Genomic DNA, 2,500 nt, shown 5'->3' with positions numbered 1-2,500 from the left:
TTTTCTATTTTCATTCCTCCTCCTCCTCCTCCTCCTGTTTTCCATTGGTCCCAATACTTCCTTATCTTCATTATTTTCACTTCCTCCTCCTCCTCCTCCTCCTCATCCTCTTCTTCTTCTTTTTCTCCTCCTCCGCCTCCTCCTCCTCCCCTCTTAATTCCTATATAAATCTTAACCCGAGCTAATGACTTGCCGTATTTTAAATCCTTTTTATAACACACACACACACACACACACATGATTCTCTCTCTCTCTCTCTCTCTCTCTCTCTCTCTCTCTCTCTCTCTCTCTCTCACTTCACGAGAGATAAAAAAGCATTGATAAAAATAGAGATAAATTAACGATGACACAGTAATAGTCATTCCTTTAGTCGGGAAAAATGAAAAAAAAGAAAGAAAACATGAATTGAGCCTTGAAAGAAAAAAAATATTAGTCTTGAAAAATTTTGAACCATGACAGTAATGCAGAAAAATAACGTTAATGGTAATAAATAAACAGAATAAAAAATGTTTCAGTTCAATATGGCTTATAATGCAACGCTCACCCGGACACTTTTCACCAGCAACACTTGTAGTAAACGTGAATTTTGTACTGGGAAAAAATAATGAATTGAATTATTGAGGGAGAAAAAAAAAAGGAAAAAAACAAAAAAAAAACTATATTTGCGTGCGTCACAGGAAGGGATTTGAAAAATTCACGAAGAAATTACATTAATAAAAACGCATTTGCATCATAGTAGTATCTCTCTCTCTCTCTCTCTCTCTCTCTCTCTCTCTCTCTCTCTCTCTCTCTCTCTCTGTCCCCACACACAAATTTCTTGCCCCCTTCATTTTCCGGAGTTGGTGTCTCATTTTTTCTCATTTTCTCACTTCCCGCCTCCTCACCCTCCCTATAAATTGATTATCTCCCTCGCCGCAACACTGAGAGAGAGAGAGAGAGAGAGAGAGAGAGAGAGAGAGAGAGAGAGAGAGAGAGAGAGAGAGAGAGAGAGAGAGAGAGAGAGAGAGAGAGAGAGAGAGAGAGAGAGAGAGAGAGAGAGATCCGTCTCCATCTTCTCCTTTATACTTTTTTTTTCCCTTGAAGATTTCCCTTTTTCCTTCTTCTTCCTCCTCCTCCTCCTCCTCCTTTCTTCCATTTTCCTATCCTCGCTCTTCCAGTAGTATTTAGTGTCGAATAGTTATACAAGTAGTCTAATAGGGACCTTTAAGTTTGTTACTGTGTGTTCCTTTGTATTCCTCCTCCTTCTCCTCCTCCTCCTCCTCCTCCTGCTCCCCACGGCTCACCTCGTACACGGCTCCCAGGGGCATGACCAGGCAGGCCACCATGAGGTCCGCCACAGCCAGGGACACGATGAGGAAGTTGGCCACCTGCTGTAAGTTTCTCTCCAGCAGGATGGCGGCGATCACAAACACGTTACCTGAAGGAAGACACCAATTAGAGTTACAGGTTAGAGTACAGGTGAGTTAGGGGTGTGGAGGTGTAGATAGATTGACTGTAGGTTGTGGATTACAGTGGTAGTGCGTTTAATCTACGTGGTAAACAGGTGTAACAGTGACGATTAGATGTGAAAGGTGTAGTTATGCTCGTTAAGGGTGCTACAGGTGAGGTTACGTCAGGACAGGTGAGTTGCAGTGTCTACCTGTGTTTGTATACTGTATAAATTGGGTATTGGTTTGTAGAAGTTTGTGAAATGCGATAAAATTTGACTGTAGAGTTGTGTGAATGCAAGAATTATGACTGACTGACTGACTGACTGACTAACTCTCTCTCTCTCTCTCTCTCTCTCTCTCTCTCTCTCTCTCTCTCTCTCTCTCTCTCTCTCTCTCTGTGAACAATAACAATGGCAAGATAAAATTCGTATCACACAATCACACACTTATTTATACATTCATTCATTCAAATCCTTTTACTATTTCATTTTGTTCCGTAGTTGGTTTATTGGCTTCATCACTTTTTATTTCTCTACTTTTTAAAAACTTTTATTTATTTATTTATTTATTTTTACCCGTGCGTTACGGAGTGAATAGAAATAATTAGTGGCTCGTAAATTTATATACATATTTTGCTTTTGTAGCGATAATAATGGTAATAATAATAATAATAACACTACTACTACTACTACTACTACTACTACTAACAACAACAACTACAACAATTCTTAAAAAAAAAACCGTTGGAAGAAAAAAAAATCTATATATCCTCTCTCCTCCTCCTCCTCCTCCTCCTCCTCTCGCTGCTGTGGCAAAAAGCAATGCCGCGGTGCAGTGAGAGCGAGAGCGAGGTCGCGAGAGGAAGAGGGAGAGGGGAGAGCAGTTAAGTTAGGGCGCTGTATTGGTAGCAATTTGAGGCGGGAGTTGCCATGACAACGAGACGCTCTCTGATGGATGTTTGTTCGTACGTGAGTGCATTACCTGCCTCCACTCAGCTGGTGCACGCGTGTGGCTTTGGTGAGGGGAAGTACAAGCACTCAGCACGAGAGGGAGGATCAGTAACCGTCTGA

At 41.4% G+C, this 2,500-nt stretch overlaps 1 protein-coding gene across 1 annotated transcript in view; it reads right to left on the bottom strand.

The window, feature by feature from the left end:
• LOC135115523 (5-hydroxytryptamine receptor-like) overlaps positions 1 to 2,500 on the bottom strand; it is a 117,131-nt gene that overhangs the window by 21,741 nt on the left and 92,890 nt on the right. The window contains 1 exon segment of the mRNA XM_064032384.1: positions 1,284 to 1,417. Coding sequence (XP_063888454.1) covers positions 1,284 to 1,417 — 134 coding nt within the window.

The sequence above is a fragment of the Scylla paramamosain genome, chromosome 29 (assembly GCF_035594125.1).
Source record: "Scylla paramamosain isolate STU-SP2022 chromosome 29, ASM3559412v1, whole genome shotgun sequence".
Lineage (NCBI taxonomy): Eukaryota > Metazoa > Arthropoda > Malacostraca > Decapoda > Portunidae > Scylla > Scylla paramamosain.
Note: the sequence above shows the minus strand (reverse complement) of the source record. Positions and strands in the feature narration are given on the sequence as shown.